At 39.7% G+C, this 18,244-nt stretch overlaps 1 protein-coding gene across 2 annotated transcripts in view; it reads right to left on the reverse strand.

Annotated features, from left to right (window-relative positions):
• The window catches only part of USP45 (ubiquitin specific peptidase 45), a 128,233-nt gene continuing 109,989 nt past the window's right edge, over positions 1 to 18,244 (reverse strand). The window contains exons 9-17 of one of the 2 annotated variants that reach the window (XM_081186592.1): positions 18,013 to 18,094; positions 16,716 to 16,807; positions 13,669 to 13,725; positions 10,920 to 11,063; positions 5,845 to 6,535; positions 3,548 to 3,645; positions 2,738 to 2,824; positions 2,260 to 2,413; positions 1 to 615 (exon numbers count right to left, since the gene is read on the reverse strand). In XM_081186592.1, the coding sequence (XP_081042718.1) occupies positions 485 to 615; positions 2,260 to 2,413; positions 2,738 to 2,824; positions 3,548 to 3,645; positions 5,845 to 6,535; positions 10,920 to 11,063; positions 13,669 to 13,725; positions 16,716 to 16,807; positions 18,013 to 18,094 (1,536 nt within the window). In that variant the 3' untranslated portion in view covers positions 1 to 484. Of the gene's footprint in view, positions 616 to 1,522; positions 1,768 to 2,146; positions 2,414 to 2,737; positions 2,825 to 3,547; positions 3,646 to 5,844; positions 6,536 to 10,919; positions 11,064 to 13,668; positions 13,726 to 16,715; positions 16,808 to 18,012; positions 18,095 to 18,244 lie in introns of those variants that run through there. The other variant, XR_014005981.1, reaches the window with a different exon arrangement.

Raw genomic sequence — 18,244 nt, forward strand, 5'->3', positions numbered from 1 at the left:
TCCAGTTCATTTCTCAATTCATGTTTTTTAAAATTTTGCTTATCCGAAACTGAAATTTCACTACAGTATTCAGTTTCCAAGCACATTGTTTCAAATGCATTTTGGGGATTTGAATAATGAGCATGTGGGCTTATATTCTGAGAAACATGAAGTTATTTCCACTTACACATGACGTGATTTTCTGTTCCTCCACTCTGGTGGCAGCTCAACATGCCCCTTCCAAAAGCAGCAACACAGGATGCTGAAACTGCATTCTCTGCTGTTTGATGGGCAGATGCCAATCAGCATAGTAAGCTACCCTACTTATGTGTGCATCTAGGGGCTTTGTGCATGCACCAGCTTCTCAGAATGCAAGGCATTGTTTTTAAAGTAAGAAATCATGGTAAATTTTGTATTAGAGAACAGATAAAAGCACAATATTTACATGTACTGCTGCATTTAAGAAAACACAAAAATAACTTAAGACTTTCAGTATTGATTACAGCTACAGTATTCTTTCATAGAAAAGCAAGTAAGCTTGTGAATTTAATACTCTTGATTCTGTAACTGCTTGTACATGGGTATCACTGACATATACCCACTGTCCTACAGTGGCTCCTACAGAGTCTTTCAAACCTGAAATGCAAAAAACAAAACAAAAAGAGTTATTAATTACCATCATAGTGCAAAAGAGAATACAATATGACCAAGCCAATAACTGAGAATTTTGAAGGTTTGCTATTGTATAAAATTCACTGAAACTTTGTTTTCCTATTCTCAGTACTGCCAGCTTTGAACACTGTCTCAGCAAAAGAGTAAAAGAGTACAAATGAGGAAAGGCAGTGTTTTCCCAACTGCATGTTAGAGTGAGCTAGGGTGGCTTTGAAAACTGAAGCTACTTTGTTGGATACCTCCACTGCTCTGTGCTTCGGCAGGGAGACAAGGGCCAGTACTGGGGGCGGGGCGGGGAGCAGAGAAGAAATGGAAATAAAAGTGCACAGAGCACTAAAACCCCACTACATGAGCAGTGGATTTCTCCTCCTTTCTAGCCTCTTGAGATTTTACTAGAAACTTGTCCATGTTACAAATACATTTCTTCTTCTGTGCAGGCTACACACTGATATTTAAAAAAAGAGAAAACTTGGCTTCTGAAGATACCCATGTCTACAATTTATGGGGCTGCTTTGTAAATGCAGAATCATTGAGTCTACAGCACAGATATCCAACAGTCCTGGATAATACACAGAGTCCTGAACAATGTGAAATGGCATATTATCTCCAATGTAGAAGATACAAGATTTCAGCAGTAAATGTTAAGAAGAGCCCTGCTGGCCCATCTAGACCAGCACTCTTTTGTCATGGTGGCCAACCAGATGCCTATGAGAAACCTATGCTCAGAACCTAAGTGCAATAGTGCTCTCCCCACTGACTTCCAACAACTGGTATTCAGAGGCTTACTGCTTCCAACATAGCCATCATGACTATTAGCCATTCATAGCCTTACTGCCCGTGCATCTGTCTAATATTTTAATGCCATCCAAGTTGGTGGCCATTATTACTACCTTATGTGGGAGAGAATTCCACCGCTTTAATTATTATGTGCTGTGTGAAGAAGTACTTCCTTCAGCAGGTCCTGAATCTCCCAGCATCCCGATTCAAAAGTTACTATTTATGACCAAAGGCTGAAAATCTTGAATGTGGAAATTATTGCAAGCGTAAGAAACGGTATGTCTTAATTGTCCTTTTGCTGGAAAAAGGTGGATCTAAAAGATAAATGTTTATTGTAGCCTGCAGAAGTAAAGGTAAAGGTAAAGGTACCCCTGCCCGAACGGGCCAGTCTTGACAGACTCTGGGGTTTGTGCGCCCATCTCACATCTATTGGCCGGGGGCCAGCGCTGTCCGGAGACACTTCCGGGTCACGTGGCCAGCGTGACAAAGCTGCATCTGGCGAGCCAGCGCAGCACACGGAACGCCGTTTACCTTCCCGCTGGTAAGCGGTACCTATTTATCTACTTGCACCCGGGGGTGCTTTCGAACTGCTAGGTTGGCAGGCGCTAGGACTGAGCAGCGGGAGCGCACCCCGCCGTGGGGATTCGAACCGCCGACCTTTCGATCGGCAAGCCCTAGGCACTGAGGCTTTAGCCCACAGCGCCACCCGCGTCCCGGCCTGCAGAAGTACTGAACTGATAAAACCAACTGCATGATACCGAGAAAAGGGCATGCATTTAATGTACTAGATGTGCGTGTCCCAAAAATACATCATTTTCTTTAGGTACATACCTTGAACATTTCTGTTGCTAGAAATGTGCTCCAAAATCTTTTTGGATGGTGCTCTGACTTTCACATATGCTGCATAGTGACCTCCTCGCATGGACCCACTGTGCTCCACTATTCCATAAAGAGAATAGAGAACTTTCCCACCATCTGCCACATTCTTCATTGCAAAAACAAAAGGGAGACAGAAAGGGGGAAATGTGATTTCTATGCAGTGAGTTTTGAGAACATACTCAGCTTAAAAATATAACAATTAGCAAAAACAGTGACAAGCCTTCACTAATTCTACATCTTAGGCTAGCAAAAGGTGTTTTTTTGTGTGTGTGTTTTAAGCTATTACCAATTCAATACAGAAATGAGGCTTTCTGTGATTTAAGGGGAAGCCTTAGGCTTCACTTGAAAACAAAGACAGCTGTAAAACCTGAAGCCTGAAATTATCTTTGAAATACTGTATAAATTGAAATGGTCTTCTGACATGCCATACCTTGCAAGAAGCAGAACAAAACGGAGCCAAGTCCAAAACAAGAGGGAAATCCACATGACGGTTTACTTTCCTTAGACTCATACCAGCCTGAAGAAGAAATGAAATATTTACTGTTTCCACTTGAGTGCCACCTGAATCCAGCTGTACTGCAAAAGCACAGTACTGAACTTTTTTAATTCAAAAATTCTGAATTGACTACAATGACAAGAACAGTATACATACACTGACAAATTTATTTATTTATGGTACTTGATATGTTGATAAGAAAATTTCTAAATTCAGTCATGCAGAAATGCAACATAGAAAGCTAAATTGCAGTACCATGAAGAGAAAAGCTGCATCTGTTGAAATTACATATTGTACAGAACTAAACTGCATTTTTGAAAAATCCTATAAATCTAAAGATCCGCTTACAAAATGGCTTAGTCATTTCTACATTATATATTTATAAACCACAGAGTCATAGAAAATATAACAAGGCAGCACACAACATTAAGAGCCAACAAATCCTACTCAGAGTAGACTCTTTGAAATTCATGAACCTTTGTTAGTCATGTGTATTAACTTCAATGGGGTCTGGTCAGAGTAGGATTAGCAATGGATACCACCCTAAAACACAATTTTCTTTGGCAGTGTATAAAAGGATCAAGTCTTTGATATTTCTTCCACTGTCAAAATGTGACATGGATGAGGATAATTTTCATCAGCAGAAGAACCACTAGTCACTCTGGAGAAAATACAGTTTTACAGAAATTCAGTACAGTCCAAAATTATAACTCCTTTCAATAACACCTTATTTCAAGACTTTACCTGATGAAATCTTTTCAGATGGAGAACAAGAACAGCAGGAACCGAAGAAATCAACAGCTGCTTCCTGGCATTTGTATATACACCTTCTATTTTCTTTTCTGTACAGAAAAAAATATACCAATTTAAAAAGCATGGAAGTATTTTTTATTTTCTGTAATATTTTAAGTATGCATACAATCCCCACAAAAATCCAGAAAGATGAATGTTTAGTAAAAGTCCTATATTCCTATTTTTCAAATGGCAGCTGAGGTTAAATACGCAATGATTTCCCTAAAGTCACCAACACAGCTAAATATCTGAGCCAAAAGTCTCCAAGATTTAATTCCATTAGACTTTCTACTGAGAACACTGGCTCAGTGAACATATTGAATGTTCAAAAATGGTCAGAAGGCCCTCTCCTTTTTTGCTGGATATTTTGGACATAATATTGGAGAAAAAATATTTCAGATTTGATTATTAATTTTATAGTCAAACTAAAGGAATGGCTCTGGGAAATCCTGTTGCCCCCAGCACAGCAAATTTATGTAAGTCCTACTTCAATAGCAACCATCAGTTCTGAAAAGAAGAAAAACCTGCATGTACAGTACAGCAAGTATATGATACACAGATATTTATATTACTGCTAATCAGGACTGTGTGCTTTCCCCATGTTTTATACAGGTGAACATAGATGATATTCAGTTTACTAATCATATGGACTTACAACAGACACAGTGTTCGATGTTATGATTTATAACTCACACATACAAATTTGTGTAAAAAATTACAGTAAATCCACTTTTAAAACAGATTAGATACAGTCATGGAAGAAACACATCAATTTTTAATTAGCCTGGACACTCAAAACAGTGTCTCCATGCACTGGAGCAATATATCTCTGATTATCGGGTGCTAAGGGCAAACAACTTGTGGAAGTAGACAGGCCTCAGTCTGGTCCAGCAAGTCATATTGCTAAACTCCTAAATTAGGTTCTGAAGGGAGTAAGTTTCTGCCAGAGAAAAGTCAGCTAGAGGCAACTATTGTCACCTAGCCACTCTCCAACTGCATTATTTCCCATGTTTACAAATCACAAGACAAATCTCCATCTCTTTCACGTTGGAGTGATTTTGCTCAGAGGAACTGGGAGACATCAATAGAAGAAGAAAAACACTGTAAATGCATTTTGGCCACAAGAGGGCATTAATATACAAATACAAATTAATGATGGTGACAAATGTCATATTTATTTAGGTCCTCTAGAATATATAAATCACACATGCACATATAGATAAAACCTATTTATGCTACTGGAATAAATTACATATCTGGGGAATCTGCATAAATTTCATCAATCACAAGCTTTGTATTATATGCCAATTAGAGTTACGGTTTTGTGGAGTTGTTTTTTAATTTGAAGTGCTTTGAATGTATCACATCAATATGTAATTGACTGCATTTGTAGCCAAAATGGCATTATTCACACAGAAGAGGGAGGTTATTAGCATGGTCTGGAGAATCACAAGTTCTGTAGAGAGACAGCCCAAAGAGGACTGAGCTTGCCTGAGTGAGTATAGAATGACAACCAACTGTCCTGAATCCTGCATGGGAGCACTGCACACCACAACCTTATGTTGCAGGCCCCATTTGTGCTTGTTTCATACAATTGTAATGGTTAAAAAGATTTAAGAAGAACTGTACTGAGGTTAAAAAGATTTGGAAAGACATGGTGAGATGAACAGGTTCCCCTCAAAAATGCACATTAGTTCAGTCTCTTAAATGTCACTGGTTGCAATCATACAGCTTTTCAGGGTCTCTTGGTTATACAGCCAGAATCCAAAGGGCTATTTTAGGCTGATCAAGGTCTTGGAAATGCCCAAAAAGAGTTCTGAACTTTATCTCTGGAGAGTGGACTTTCACGCCGGGTGACAAAAGGCCTTTGAAATTCCTCTCTGTTTCAAATGCAGTTTACCATGCAGGATGGTGGCTGCTTTTGAAGGCATATACAGTGGTACCTCTGGTTACGTACTTAATTCGTTCCGGAGGTCTGTTCTTAACCTGAAACTGTTCTTAACCTGAAGCACCACTTTAGCTAATGGGGTCTCCCGCTGCTGCCGTGCAATTTCTGTTCTCATCCTGAAGCAAAGTTCTTAACCCGAGGTACTATTTCTAGCGGAATCTGTAACCTGAAGTGTATGTAACCCAAGGTACCAAGGTAACCACATTCCCTGTCCCCCCGCAAGTGTGCCAGAATCATACACTCCCTTGGACCCTGGAAAGTTGTCTATGTGAAACAATATACTCAGCCACCATTTCATTACCTGTGAAATTTCCTTTCTTCTGGTGCTTCTGTTTCCGTTCCGTACAGTTCTCACACAAAAGTTTGTTGTTTCCCATTAAGAGCTCCACATATGTAAACTGGTAGAGGCATGACTGGACTGAACATTCTTTAGAACTAGTTATGTAACATTGAGAAAGAGTCTGGAAAGCATTTTGAGGGTTTTGCAGTAATGTGGGGTTCTCTGCTGAAACGTCTATGTTGTTGGACAGACTTGACAGCTGATCTCTACTGAGAGTCCCTTCAGTCTCACTGACACCACTACCCAAGCAGAGGTTTGATAAGCCAGTAGTAAGTCCCTCTGTACCGCCATCACTTGATTTGTTACACTGTGATTTAATGCTTGCAGATAAATGTTTATGCTCATCAGTGCACAAGCCAGGTGTGCTACAAGCTCTGCTGGAAGCAGTTTGCTTAGAATGACTTTCGCTTTCAGACGCCTCACTGTCTGCACCAATGCTACTTTCAGAATGACTTGCTTCTTTTTCACTGCCTTCAGTCTGACTTCCATTTGCTGCAGATTCCATTACCGAACTGCTGTCTCCTGTATATGGAACGGCAGATCTGCCTTCACCTTTAGTGTTTCTGACTTTTTTGTGCATGATAAAATGTCTTGTTTCTTCTTCAGCAGAGGAGGATTTTTTGGCAAATCTTCTTTCATGATTTTCTTGGTTCTGTCAATTTCCACATCATTAGCAAAAGGGAAGGGAAAAAACCCAAATGTAAGTCTGTTGAAAATCCATAAAAGCATTGCACTAACTCTTAAAAGCATTTTGAAAAGATGGTTTTTTAAAAAAACAAACAGTGTTTATGCATTTGCTTTAAAATGTCTTTGGCGATGTACTCCAACCTGAAATATCCTACCTTTCTGAGACAGAAAAACCCTTTAACCTATCTTATGGAAACCCTACAGCCCCCTCCCAGGTGTTAAGATCAGCAGAAGGGGCTTCTTGGTAGTTCCACTACCCTCAGGAGTTTGGGTGGTGGTGGTCCTGGAGAGGGCATTCTCTATGACAGACCCCAATATCCTCGTGGATTTCCATGGTCTTTATATAAGATGACAACAAAACCAGCCACAGAAGGCACAAAGACCTACGATTTGATAATGGCTTTGAGGGGATTCCTTGCACAAATGATGATGATCCATAAGTATCTGTGCATTGGATCCATGTTTTTGCATGGCAGTGCTGGAAAGCTCTGGATCTGTGATGTTTACAGATCAGTGAACACAGACACAGCTGACCAGTTATTTGATAGGAGTTGCAGGGCAGTCCAGTTTCCTTTCCCCAAATAACTCGCCTACCCCCATGCCCTTCTCAGTTACTCCACCTTCTGGTTAAGCTACTCAGGTACAGATGAGCTCTGAAAAGTATATAGAGCTGAAAGATGTAGTGCCTAAAGGTAAAGGTAAAGGGACCCCTGACCATTAGGTCCAGTCGTGGCCGACTCTGGGGTTGCAGCGCTCATCTCGCTTTATTGGCCGAGGGAGCCAGCGTACAGCTTCCGGGTCATGTGGCCAGCATGACTAAGCCGCTTCTGGCGAACCAGAGCAGCGCACGGAAACACCGTTTACATTCCCGCTGGAGCAGTACCTATTTATCTACTTGCACTTTGACGTGCTTTCGAACTGCTAGGTTGGCAGGTGCCGGGACCGAGCAACGGGAGCTCACCCCGTCGCGGGGATTTGAACCGCCAACCTTCTGATCGGCAAGTCCTAGGCTCTGTGTTTTAACCCACAGCGCCACCCGCGTCCCTAGGTAGTGCCTAGGATATCTTAAATTAAATGCATTAATTTAGTATTGCAAACAAAAATATTTAATTACTAACTAAACTTAAAGCTTAAATTCAATTTTTGATTCCATGCAATTCAAACTTAGATTCCATCTGTAATAAAATCTCTTACGCTTTCAAAATCAATTTATCTTAAGGGCTTGTAAAACTTCTGCAATAAATAAAGAAAAAACAGTGGCAGCTCATTCCTCTCTTGACTCCAATTCTACAATATTTCATGGATGGGTTATTCTTAACATAAAGCTATTTTGGCTGGTTTGAGCAGTAAGTGGGATATGAAAGCATAAAAAAATGAACGTGTACAACTTAAGTAAAACTGAAAGTGTTTAAAAATCCCTCTTGAGAACTATATGAACACTATTATACATTTATCAACACTACAAAGTTTAACTTTGATTAACAAAAGCAGCATTAGGCTCAGCAAAAAGGATTTAAAAGCCTGCCTTCCAATGAAGTGTTGGTTTTTTTCCAAATGCCCTTGGATATTCAGATATAGCTGGGCTTTCTGTCATCCTTGGCTAAGGAAAGAGGATCCCAACACATGGTGTTTGGAATTGGCAGTGCCCTATCTCAAAATAAATTTTCTAGTAAATATAAAGATGGTAAATATCCCTTAGGTGATAGTCCTAAATTACCTCAGCTGGAACTAAAGTCCACTGAATTCAACCAGGCACACATACAGGTTTATGTTTATATGACCAAGGGAACCAAGAAAGCTTTCCACTAGCAACAAGGAACTTTCTAAATGAAAAGTGAACCATTTAACTATAGAGTGTAAAGACCTCTTTAGGTCATTTACACACTCCTCCTCAGATGTGTTTCTCTTTATTTTAATTCAGACTTTGAATTCTAAAATTAATCAGCCTCTAGACCCTATTAGAATTTTCCCAACTTGCTGTATTATTATGGGCAAGTCACTCATCTAAAAATGGGAACGGCTTCCATTAATTTCCATGGCTCAAAGCTTATACTCTTAAAGCCTTTCTAAACAATCAGGAGGAAGGGAATTGCACTTTATTTGCATGGGATCCAAAATACCCTTCCTTACCGAAGCACTTGTATTGGCTGCATCACATTTTCCTAGTGCTCAAATCACAGCCTATGTTGCTCATCTCCCAGCAAGCAAGGTCTTTGGATTGAAAATTATGCCAGGAATGTGGCTGAGCAAGTTTCATGGGCCACCAACAGGCCATCATCATTTCAGGAAATGGAAGAGTCCAAGCCTGTACCCCAGAGTAGGGAACCCACTACCAATACCTGCAGGCTCCTGATCCTGATATACTCATCCTCGCTGCTGCTGCTGCTGCTGCTGCTGCTGCTTCTTTATCCGCCCTCTTGAAAGGAACAAGCAAGGAGAAGGAGCAGAAACCCAGCATGCCTCACTGATTATCTTAGAGGACTGGGCCAGTGGGAGAGGTAAGCAAGTGAGAAACAACAGCAAGATGGAGGGCCAGCTCATGCAGTATCTTGCCTCAAAGTACCAAAAAGCAGCACTTGGTACTATCAGTGACTTACTGATACTGCTGATGACATACTTGATCACCCCATCCCATGTCTGAGACTGCACAAAAGAGACTTGCATGAAAGTTGAAACTGACTGCTTTCCCGCAGGCAAACTATTGGGGGTGGGGCAAAACTCACAGTTTTTACAATTATTCAATTCCTATTGAGGGATTTCCCAAATAGCCCCTGAAATTTAGTTCCCTGTATTGCTAGCTCTGGATTCCTCCACATACAGTCTGAGCATTCCCACTTGTCTTGCCTTTTAAAAATAAGAAGGGGGGAAGGGAACACAGCACAACTATTATTCTCCATGCATTGTACATGGCCTCAATTTCTCACTGCTACCTCTGGATCAATATGGATTTATTCTCCCAAAGATTAAAACATAGCAGGGGCAGACTGTGGACTGATGGTCTCGCCACAATTCTTTTAGTGATCTTTGCCACTATACAAGTGGTAGAATGTTTGAAGGAAGCCTTGTGGTCCAGTTTCTGAGACTGGAAAAATAAAAAAAGCATCTCCTAATTCCAGACTCCATTAAAAAAGAGGGGGAGAGTTTCTACAAATTTGCATGACTGCACACAAAGAGATGCGAAGTAGAAGATTTTGTGCTAAGAGCAAATGTATCAAAATCTGAAACAGACAACAAACATAAAAATCATAGCATTTGTCTGTATATGGTAGTGGGGCGGGGGAGGGAGGGAGAGATGGAGGGGGGAAAGAGAGAGAACACAAATAATGGAAGGGAATGGAAAAATAAAAAGCATAAATAGCCATTGAAACCTTAATGCCATCCAAAGAGAAATAAGTAGGTTTTTAGATTTTCAGCAATAGTATTTTTAAAGTCAGTGGATTAAAAGAACGACTAGGAGATGGGAAATTCTGCCAGACTGCCTTAGAGGCCTCACGCTTACCACTCAGCTGTTAAGCAAAACATTTTTTCATCTGTCAAATGCTGAAGGATATAGGTTAAAATTTTAAATGAAAAATGGTCTGAAGTATTCTATTTTCAATAAATGATCTAAACATAAAAGCTTTCCTTGTAAAATAATCTACAGTAGAATATTTGCAGCAAAAAATATCAGCATCTCACATTGTATTAGCACATCATATCTGCAGCATGCTGTGCCACCATCAGGAAGAACCATGTTAAGAGGCTGAACTATGGTTCATAGGCCCTTGGGCCACTGGAGGCCAAGCACATCATGGAAGCCATGTTCCAAGTCTCCTGGGAGACTGTGTTGGCTGCACTTCTCATATAGTACACCCTGCCAACTGATCCACCAAATGGCATGAAGGCTGACTTGTCTGCTCTCTTGGCCAGCCCTGCACTGCTTGCAATTGCAGCCAGAAGCAAACTTGGACAACACTAGAGGAAAGCAGGGAGGAGGGCACAGAGTGTGGAGAATGAATTTGAAAAGTAGCTTTTTAAATTTTATTTTATTTTATTTTATTTTATGAAAGAAAGATCATTTTTAAACCTATCATTTTTTTTTAATCACCTACAGACACACACACATACAATATTTATAGGTGTGGGTGTGAATATATCACACACTTTTAAGTTTCATAAATACAGTACTTTAAAATGTATTAACACCACATCATGAGTATTAGGTGTACATATATAAAAAAATCTGTAATACAGTGCCGTAGATTAAAAGAGATTCAAACCAAATTTGCAGCTACTGCAAATTTCCATAAAAATGTGATTTGTTATACAACTAGTTGAACTACAGATCAGCAATGCTGTTGCATTCTTACCTTATCTTTTGTTAACAAATGTTTTCTAGACAATTTAGATTGTTGATTATTCAGAGCAGTAACAGAAGAACAGTTGTACTCAACATCCGCTTCTTGGATATGTTTACCTCTGCTTGTCCTCCCAAAAGGAACAGGTTTTGAGATCTGGAAAATACATGTGGTTATTCAAGGTAAAACATACAATCTCCTATATAAAAAAAATCTTTCCCTCCTACCTTTTCCAAACAAGGTAGTGCTGGCTTATATCAATATGCAGAGGGTAAATTAGACATTTGACACTTTAAAATATATATATCTGGTTAGTTTACTGGTCAAGTACTAATCATATTGTGTAAAATAATATTAATGTGTTTAAAAATTTAATTAGATTGTGTTAATAATTACAAAGACATGTATCTTCTAGAAAACTTCACAAAATTACTGCTTCCAGAAACTTGAGAGAGTAGCATAGGTCAAGGCTTTCCTTTGAAAAATCAAATACAATGGGCTAAATCAGCCCTTTCCAAACTCAGGTCCCTAGATGTTGTTGGTATACAGCCCACATCAACCCCAACCATCAGCCATGTTTGAAGGGAATAATGGAGGTTGCATCTGGGCACCCAAGGCTACAGAAGGCTGGGCACTTGCAATCTATGCAGGGTTGCTCCTTCAGGAAGTCCAGAAGCTGCCTTCTGTCAGGCTACTGTTTCATCTTGCTCAGTATTGTCCTACAGTAACTAGCAGTGACTTTCCAGGTTTTCAAATTGGGTTTTCTATGTAGATGCAGGGATTGAACCTGGGACCTTCTACATGCAAAGCACATGCTCTGCTAACAGAGCTGCAGCCCTTCTCCATGAGCTATGGCCCTGCCCTCAAATGTTCCAGCAACTGTAGCTAAGTGTCTATGAACAGCTGTAGAGTTTCCAAACAGAAATCAAGTAGTTATAAAATGTCCCTGAGCATTTTCAGAGCACATTCATCTATTTTAAATTCATTTGGGTATTTTATACCCTGCTTTTAGGATTAAAATTTCTCAAAGAACTAATGTCTGTCTCACCATTAGGCTGACTACCTAGGGTGGCTGCAGCGTGAGAGGTATAAATCAGCGGTAACTTAGGAGGCTGTCCGAAGTAGGGGAAGAAGCTCAATAAACCAGGGTTAGGGAACTTGTGATGGCCCTCCCCCAGCTGTTGTTGGACTCCTAACTACCATCAGCTTTGAGCAGCAGGGCAAATGGTCAGAAAAGGAAAGAGTTTGAGTCCAGCGACAGTTGGGATCTCCACCAGTTCTCCATCCCTGCAATATGTGAAGTCTAAGTGTTCCCTACAAAATGGCGACATCATTGCCTTATTAAGGAGGGCATGCATTTGCACATACATATTCATTACATACAAGTGGTCAAACATGTAGGAAATTGACCAGCTTTCCAACTCCAGAACAAATATAAAAAGTATAAAATTGCTTGAAAAAGGAGACACGCACAAAAAAGACACAACCCACAAGTAAAAGATCCTGCAAGCTGAATGTAGAGATTTAGCCAACTCCACCTAGCTTTCTTCACTGCACCTTCCATAGTCATTACATGCTGGTTTCTCTGTTGAGAGATACTGCTTGCTAATCTATTTTACATAGCAGGGTCCTAGGGTTTTAAACTCCCCCCTCCACCTGATTGACTGGCCAAGTACCGCATGCTTCAAGGCATATCCTTCCTTTCTTTTCTATTGGTGACCGGTTAAAGTAATACAGTACAGCTGAAAGTTTGTACTCACATATGCTTGTTTTAAAAAATTTCAATTCACAGAAAAATGTGGTATATCTGTACATGCATATGGGCTATCCAGTCCAAATCAGTAGCACTGGCCTAAGGAGATCATATGATGCAGAAAAGCAAAAGAACTTCAACTCTACAGGTTATACTCAAACATCTGACAAGGCTGGGCCTGTACAGAATACAAACTTCATTTATTTGCTCATTTCAAAGTCGTGAGGCTGCTTAGATAACCAGCTGTGGACTGCATCCATTAGAAATAGCTCTTTTCCCACAACAGTGATTCTTACCCATCCCCAATAATGCTACTTGTTAAAAATACCTGATTGCCTGAAGAAGTTCACCCTTCATGGGTCAACACTGAGTAATTTAGGTCATTTATTTTAAATATAACCAATGTGGCTGAGCAGATTCCTTCTCCCCCACCTGTCCACCCTTCAAATACCAAAGACTGTGAAGGTGCTTATACTTAATGAGGAAAACACCTCTTTCCATAAGACACTTCAGTTACACTGCATGTTTTCACTGTGAATAACTGATTCATAGCAGAGAAAATGCTAATAACTACTTGCCAAGTACGGTAGCACATCAAGTTAATGCTTATACTGCTCACCTTTTATATCAGACAAGATCAGTTGTATGCTTCTGGTATAAAACTAGTATCATACAGGCAAAGGGAAATGGCTAGATAATAAATGTGTTTGAATTTATTAATCTTACGTAAGAGTCCCAATTCAGGAAGGGCAATCCACACACATTAAAAAGGCTCCAGGCATGATTTTTTTTTAAAAAAAATAAAAAATCTGAGTGTCACCCCTTTGGGTCAGTGCAGATGGTCAAGTTCAGTTTGGCAATGCCAATATCTAAGGTAGGGTATGGAGAGACTGAATCCTGGCAATGTAATGTTTTGGCTGCTCCAACATCAAGTCAGTGATCCGCAAATACAGCAGCATGATGCTAATGTAGCAATTGTAGCTATTTATTAAAGAAGTTGTTTCTTACCCTCTCTTCTATTATAGGAAGTGAAAGATCAATGAAAGGTTCCTTTACTGTGGAAATCTTAGAAGAAAGTAAAAGAAGAAATATATCAAAGTGGAGTATGCATCATTTCTGGTTTCCATCATGCATTAGAATCTATAAACAATATCTATAAACAATAAACAAAATTATGTTGTGAACCACCCTGCGATCTTCAGATGAAGGGTGGTAAACAAATTTAATAAAAAATAAAAAAAATAATAATATCTGCCTAATTCAAAAATATTACACACATTAAGGTTTCTTTATGTAGTGAAGAACTTCACGATACTGTTTAAGAATTGAAGTGACTGTGATTTCATTTTGGTTGTGTTGTTGTTTTTAAAAAAAAGCAAAACAGAAGTATGAACACTATGTCAAAATCTAGAAATAGGCATAGATTTCATTCGCAACAGAACATTTTGTCTTTTAGAACTTAATTTCAATACTATCAGCTCATTATTAGAGGCTAAATTTAGGCACAGAAATCTAAACATGTTTAGTTTTTTGCTGTTTTACACCGACTTTAACATGCTCCCCTTTCTCTTAACCACTAGCATCACTTTAGGCTTCAGCAACACAAGAACTCTGGCAATGGGCCTATACTAATAAGCAGAGGCAGCAAAATGCCCCACTTAGAGACTCCACTGGAAACCCACACATTAACATTTAAAGGTGGGTCATGTTTCTTTCAAAGTTGAACTTTGAGAGACACTGATGAAGTCTTTCCAGATACTAGGAGAGGAAGGGGGGGAAAAATATTTTTTCAAGTCCAGCTACTACTGTATCAATGTGGTGCCTGCCAGCAGGATTCTAGCCTTGTTTCCTATGGACAGGGACTCTCCATGTCCAAAAAAGCAAGCCAACTTTTGCAGTTCAGGGCACCGGTTTCCAGCGACTAGTCCCTGCCAATGCTGGCAAGGGAATACGAGTTGGAAACTTGTTTACCAGGGCTGTAGATAGCTCATGCCTGACACCAGCATGAGCAGGATTGCAAGGATGAGGCCACAATGATACAGAACAGTTAATCTTTCTGGCACCCCAATCCTAGCCATATGCATGGATCTAGCTGCTTGCAAAGGCTTTGGCTCAATGACATGTTTTCTGACATTTTGCTTATGAAGTATTCAACATGCACCACACTCGGTAATTTCCTGGTACAGCAAGTCTTAAGGATGTATTTCCCTCAGTGGTTTTTCCCAGGAGGTATCTTGGGAACAAATGGTTCACACAGTTGTTGCAAGATGGTAAATCCCACATTTAAGAACAATTTGCCCCCCCCCCCCGGGACATTCTGATCTACATTGTGAGGAACACTGCCCTCTTTCAAGGTAGCAAATCTGGCTCCAGTATTTCCATTTACGCAACTGTTCAGCATCATCACCATGTCAGTAGACAACATCATGAGTAAAGATCTCAATATGCCACTTCGATGCCACAGACTGCAGGGCTTATTCAGGAAAAAATTATTATACTGCTTTTTGATGGTGCAGCATAATAATACTCTAAAACAGGTGTGGCTAACTGTTTTTTACTTGAAAGCTGACCAAAGTCACTACTGACCAACCCTTCAGGGTCCACATGACAGTGCTAAGTGTGGCCATTCCACACATAGGGGCAAACAGCTCCCCCCCTTCTCAGAAAATCCATGCAGATCAGCTAATTTCAGATGTTTGAGCTTATGACTGAGAAGGTGGAGATTTGGATTCCCATGGGGTGCTGAGATCTGCTCACCTCAGAGCTATCTCTACTTTGAAGTGTGTAGAATAATTTTTTTGGCCAGAGCTGCAAATTCTGAGGTCTTGAAGAGCAAAGAAACTGGCTTGGGGTGGTTGGATCAGCTCACCAAACTGGGGGTTAGCTGCTCTAGAAAGAGGAGGAGTGTCATGGAATGATTAAAATTGTCCCTTGTTATGCTGGAGTGGAACTGGGTGGTGTGAACAAGTTTGTGGGGCAGGGCTAAAGGCTACAGAAAGATTTAAGTCTTTCAATGATGTACTGTATTTAGATTGATATTATAAAACAACAAGTCTACTGAAAGTTATAATGGAATTGCCATACTGGAGAATATCTCATATTTGCTAAAATATGAAAGCCAATATATTGTCAGCTGGTAGAACTATATAAGGCTGCTGAACAACTGTCTGTCTACCTGTCTGTCTGTCTGTCTGTCTGTCTACCTATCACCCAGAGCCAGCCTCAGGGATCAGCATTGTTGGGCAACAACTGAGGCCTATGGCCTAGCGGGGGCCCTCTGCCAATCCCTGGAATCTCTTGGCTCTCCTGTTGCTTCCTATTTAACTGCTCTTGAATCAAAAGGAAAATTAGGGAAGCTAGAAGGACTTGCATACCTTCCCCACCCAACACACACACTCTCTTTCTTGAAATTGGTGGAAACAATCCGGAGGGAGGAATGAACAGGTAGCGGAAATAGTAGCAAGGAGGTAGGTATGCCCAGTTAGGGAAAAGGGCCCACTGAAAGAATTTTGTCAAAAGACCTCACCACAAAAAAAACCCCAAACCACCCCCATTTATAACTGGCACTACTAACAGCTTCTGGGATATTAGTATTTTCTGTAGATGGAATTTTTAGTTCCATGCTGTGCATGAGGAACTAGCTAAGGAACCCTGAAGAACCTATAGGTCTTTGATGATAATGTGACAAACCTGCAGAAGGGCTGAGAAGAACATCTAGTTTTTCTTCAAGCAAGGAAGCAGCTACATGGCAGCTAGAGGGATATGTTATACTTAATGCATAATTAGTTTTTGATCTTACTTTCATTACAGTATTAGAATTCAGATCTCCAACCTAAAATTATCCAGGTGATCAGGGTTGTTGTTGTTTTTTATGAAACTCCCTTCTCTATATGAAAGTGAAATTTAAAGGGTTGCACTTTGAAATAATCTGTTTTCTAATATACTATTGCAAGACATTGATAAAACAGACAGTACAGAAGTTAATCAAAAAACACAGTACATTGACATCATTAAGTGATCTTTTACTTTAACAAATCAAATTCCAGAATACCTACATTTTCACATTCCTCACACATGATAGTGCTAGTCAATTCACCAACAAAGATCCTATCTATGAAGTTCATCTTCACACCCTCTCTTCCATATGCTGCAAAAACATTACCCTTTTTAAAGGAGGAAACACATACATCCATTCTAAAAACAATTCATTCTAGGATTTTCTTCTGAAAACAATTAGTGCATTGTAAGTAAACATCTGCAATACTATCAACACAGAAACGTTTCCATTCAGCAGTACTTAATACAGTTTTTGAGAGTGATAAAACATTTAGTTTTGATTTCTGTTTCAGATAGGTAACAGCATGTATTTCAAAACGAGGGATTAAAATGCAAAATATGACTATACCTACCCATATACCAGTACTCTTACATAGTGAACATTTTATTATGCTATACAAAGCATCAACAGCACTTGAGAGTGATCCCACTATGTTTTTCCTCCTTGAGTAGTCTGCCTTAAGTATTAAAGAACTAACATTTAAGGCAGACTCCTTTGCGGGGCAGGGAAAGGAACTTTTGGTTTTCGTATTCAAAGCAAGACTCCATAGTAACTTGTAATAAGATATCCAAAACAAATACTTTAACATAAATCATAATGCTTGTGTTTTAAATTCATAGATAAAAATATATTCCAGCTCATGTTTTTCGTATGTGTGCTTTGATATTTTGACTTATGCAGCTGTTAAGGCAGTCCTCCTGGTTTTGCCTGAACTTGCTTCCCAGTAAATGTGGAATGTGGCCGTATAAGGTTACAGCCTTATATCTCTGTCTTACAGGGTAATTTATGGACAGCTTAATGCCACAGTTTCTAAGTGGTGATTTGCCTTGAACTAGACTTCATAGACTCATCCTCCAAGGGCTGAGAAAAAGGGGAGGGTGTTTTCCATTCCTTACTCCTCTAGCCTTCCCCAAATTGAATCCTCAACTTAATTAGAATATGTATACTTGAGTAGAGGGCAGCGAGCAGGACTTCCTGACCCACTTAAAATTCTAGCTTCTCCATATATTTTTTTTTACAGAGGGCTAAAGACAGAAGACAACCTAGCTATGTGAATCAGAGAATCAGGTTAAAAGTGTAGAACAAAATGATCAATGGGAGTGTTTTGCATGCGCACTAGATGGCACCAGAATAATAGGCACAAGCCCTGAAAAAGCCACACGGAACCTCCAGTGTGATTCATTTGAATGAAATTATATATTCATGAATACAATATTTCATAGTCAATTCATTTGCAAAAGCAAACTCAAACCAGACTCTGTGCAAGTTAACACAATGGCACATTTACTAAATACCTTTGACTTTCCTTTTCGTCTCTTCATCTGCAGTTTTAGTTGTTGGATTATTGAATGCTTTTAAGATTGCAGCTTGTATGCGCTGTAAGAAACATTCAGCACATATTTTGTCAAAAGTTCAAACTTGCAAGGACAGTGAAATATATTAAACGGAACAAACAACAACAAATAAGAAGAACACTTGACAATACTGTCAAAAATATGTAGCCTCTTACATTTTATACATTGCCAG

The sequence above is a fragment of the Podarcis bocagei genome (genome assembly GCF_964188305.1).
Source record: "Podarcis bocagei genome assembly, chromosome: 3".
Lineage (NCBI taxonomy): Eukaryota > Metazoa > Chordata > Lepidosauria > Squamata > Lacertidae > Podarcis > Podarcis bocagei.